We start from the raw sequence: 4049 nt of genomic DNA, 5'->3' as shown, positions 1-4049 counted from the left end.
TCATACTTATTTGTGTTTCATTGACCGCACCCCCAACCATCTTCTCCTCATTTGTAACTTTTTGTGTTTCTAACCTTATTCCAGATCATACAGGTTATATTGAGGTCTTTTAGTTTGTGGAAAATGATGTGAGGAATAGTAGTCTGAATAATTGAATATTTTGTATAATTCTAAATTTGTTTGTATACTATTCCTTTTCAATTTTATGTTTCTCTAAATGTTGTTGTTATCTCTTTTGTTCTATAGCCCTGATGAAGAACTGAAACTCAGGTCGAAACATTGGCATAAATAAAATAAATATAGTTTTGTTTATTTATGTTGTTCTTTGCTGACCACACCCCCCGACAAACTTCTCCAATCATTAATCTACGGTCATCTATCTTACACCTCATGATAAAATTATGTATTTAAACAATATTAACCAGTCTCAAGAAAGTATAAAGATTATAAATAAAGCATATTTTGTTTATTATAAAACTAGTTAATATCAAGATAAAGATTTTTATGTTTCATATCGTTTATTAATCCGATATGCAGGTATTGCTAATAATCATTGTGTCAATAGTATTCTTATTTATTATTTGTTTTTAGAACGTTATTTCTCCTTTGGAGGAATGGTTTTGGCCAATTGACAAATCCCAGAAGGAAACTAGTGAAGATGAAGAGGAAAATGAAAGCGAAATAGAAGAAGAAATACCCCTAACTGTAAGTTTTTATTATCGTTCTTTTTCTCCTGTTTCTCGCATCTGTTTTGCTTTTCTTGTCAAGGGAAAAACACGGCTCCATAGATTACTACTGACCTTACAATGGCTTTGTAAATGACCACTCTCATTTTTTTAGAACTTCTATATTTTCTGCAGTGAGAAATACCATCTATTTCCTGCTGCTATCCTGGCCTCTATTTCGCTCTCTACTTTGTTATCATCTGTGACCAGGCTTCTCAGGTACTTAAACTGGTTTGCAGAACTGAAACTGTGGTCTCTGAACATCACTTTGCTATTTTCTTCCTTATTCTTTTTTGAGCTTTTCATGTAGCCCGTCTTGTCTTCATTCACTTTAAATCCCAACTCATATGCTGCTTCTTCGAATGTTCATTTTAATGCTGCTCGGGTTCTTGTACCAATGACTACATCATCTGCATATGCTAAATGTTGAGACAGATGATTGTATATGGTCCCATCTGGATTAGTTTTGATTGTACGAATAGCTACTTCTAATGCTATATTAAATAGAAGACGAGCCAGAGGATAACCTTGTCTCAAGCCATTCTCCACAGAATAATCCTGAGACAGAGAATTTCCAAGCTTAACTCGGCAGGCAGTGTTCATTAATGTCATTTTTACCAGCCTGACTAGTTTTTTCTTGAATATCTTGTCAACTGTTCATCAACTGATCTACCGGGCCGGAACCCTTCTTGATATTCTCCTATAATGTTTTCTGTGAAATCGGACACTCTATTATGTAGAAGCACTGCCAGTATTTTAAAGGTTATGCTTAGTAGAGCAATGCCTCTATAATTATTACATGTCTCCTTTATTGTGTATAGGACATATTGCTGCTCTTGTTCAACCTGTCTAAACCAAAACTTCTTCCCATAAATCACTGCCACCATATTTCATCATCTCTGGAGCTATCTCGTCTAGACCTGGTTTATGGTTCTTCATTGATTTAATTATGTTGATAATTTCTTCCTGTTCAGGAGCTTTCACTTCTTCTGCAACATCCTGCGCCTTACCCAGGAGTTCATCTAGTTTGAAGCTTTCTTCAGATACTTTCTCAGTGGCTCTTGTTTAGCTATTCACTAAAATACTGGCTCCACCTTTTGAGAATGGATGTCTTTTCCCCAATAAGCTCACCTTCTTTCCCTTTACATAATCCAGTTTTGGCTTGGAATCCTTTTTTGATTTCTTTGATATCCTTATGAAACTTTCTTGATTCTTGCAACTTTTTAAGGTTTTCTTTAAGCTTTCTGTGCTGTGTTCTCTTTTGAAGGGTATACCTAGTTATAATATAAATTAACATTTTATAACCAAAATAAAATATGGTGTACTAATATCACTGCTTTAGAAGAATAATGATGCAACTGTAAACTTTTGTAAAGTTAAATTCATTGTGTTGAGGCTCAAAATGTTTGTGAGTAGATATAATTGTATTTACAAAATATCTCTCTTGGCAAATTTTTGAATACAATTATGTTGACTTACAAACATCTAGTAAATGCATTTTTTGAGCCCACCAACACAATAAAGTCAATTTCACAAAGTTTATAATTGTTTCATTATTCTTTTAGACCAGCAATTTTATATTTCAGTAATAATGGTTCGTTGTATGTTTAATAAGTTCTATGATAGTTACTTTTGTCTAGACATCTTATATCTTTGTTTTTAGTTCATTGTATTTTGCAAACCAGATATTTTTCTTTGTTGCTTTTTCAGTTGTTTTTTTTTATCTTGGTCTAGATTTTGAATAACCCAAACTAGATTAGATTATAAAGTTCACAAACCTTGTTATTCCACTTGTTTTGCCAGTTTTTAATATTGGTTTCTTTTCATCACAGAGTGTTCAGGATTATTGTCGTCTATACAGTGCAAACCACTTTTTGCATCTAACCCTTCTAAAACTATTCCAGAAACTTGTCTAGTCATCATTAATGAATTGAAAAATGAATGCATCGGAGTTAGTGAAATTCTCAATAGAAACTGTATGGGGATTTTGAATTTTAATGGATGCATTTACTCTACATAAAGTACCAAATTTGTATTGCTGTTTCTCTTTTATCTGTAACCACTTTCTTTTGATTTAAAACTTGTTACATTCCGTACAGCAAATCACAACCTCGTCCTTTCCACTTTACAATCCAGTTTTCAGAAAATGAGAAGTCTTCCTGAATCAAAAACTTTCTCCTAAAGATTATTTGTCCCTTGTCAAAAAAGATCCTTAAATCTTGCTATTATATATGAACCAGCATCTCTTTCTGAAAAACCTTGGTTCCTCCTAGTTACAGAACCACATCACTCCTACGTTGGTTCTTATTTTAGTCTACTATTTCACTAAAATGATATTGTCGTCTTCCTCAAAGCATGTTGCTATTAACTGAGTTTGTTTCTATTATATTAGGTCCTTTCCGAGCACAGGGTTTACTTCCATTTTCTGCCTTCATATGTTTAATTGTTAATTGATAAAAAATTAAATTTTTAATTCGAATAATGTAAATGCATTTATAGAAATTTTCCATTAAACTGTATATTTGTTGTTTACATTTTAGGTTCAAGATAAACTTGAGATGATTACGGTTTATTTAAGAAGAACGTACTTCTACTGCATATGGTGTGGAACAAGATACGATGATGAAAAGGACTTACAAAATGAATGTCCAGGACCGACACGTAATGATCACTGATGACGCTGATTGGAAGAAATCATTTAACTGAAAAAGACTTCTAACCGAAAATTCGATATTTAGGCATTAAGCTCTAATAAAGCTGCTCTGTTTAAAGTAAATGTTATGTTAATAAACATGGCTTCTTTGTAGTTAACAAAAATCTTGGCTATTTTTCTTTCTTATACTGTTCTTCTGTTTAATTTTTTTGTTTTGAAGTTGGAAACAATTACTGCTTAGTTATTTATAAGACATTTTGAAATACTTTAATAGGAGAATTGAGTAAATACTTTTTTTTGCAATCCCAGTGAACAATAGATCTACTTCAGGGACCCTGGAGTTATCAGGTGAGAAGACCCAGATTGGTAACCATACGTTGAAAGACATTGGATTTAGTTTTAATTCCCTGACTCTGGCAAAATTAATCAATTTTTAAACCTAAAACCACTGAGAAATGATTCTAAAAATGACCCTGGTTTAATATCAAGAGCTCTTACTTGCTACATGAAGTCAGTAGATGAGCTATAAGCTACATAGACCATCTATATTCAAACTATCCAAGAAGCTAGGTGCCCTGAAGCGGTGAGTTAGCCATAGATGGATGGAAGGAACAAACGAAACTGAACCTGTGAACAGCCTTCATTGAGGTAAATCTAAAGGCAAAAGAATC

At 32.9% G+C, this 4049-nt stretch overlaps 1 protein-coding gene across 1 annotated transcript in view; it reads left to right on the top strand.

The window, feature by feature from the left end:
- LOC106678582 (G patch domain-containing protein 11) overlaps window positions 1–3546 on the top strand; it is a 7957-nt gene extending 4411 nt beyond the window's left edge. The window contains exons 4-5 of the mRNA XM_014417161.2: window positions 592–705; window positions 3266–3546. Of these exons, the coding sequence (XP_014272647.1) occupies window positions 592–705; window positions 3266–3400 (249 nt within the window). The 3' untranslated portion in view covers window positions 3401–3546. The remainder of the gene's footprint in view (window positions 1–591; window positions 706–3265) is intronic.
- The last annotated feature ends 503 nt before the right edge of the window (window positions 3547–4049 follow it).

This window comes from Halyomorpha halys, unplaced genomic scaffold, assembly GCF_000696795.3.
Source record: "Halyomorpha halys isolate HHAL.00 unplaced genomic scaffold, Hhal_1.1 Scaffold147.1, whole genome shotgun sequence".
Taxonomy (NCBI): Eukaryota; Metazoa; Arthropoda; class Insecta; order Hemiptera; family Pentatomidae; genus Halyomorpha; species Halyomorpha halys.
The sequence above is the reverse complement of the archived record's forward strand: the minus strand, read 5'-3'. Positions and strand labels throughout refer to the sequence as shown.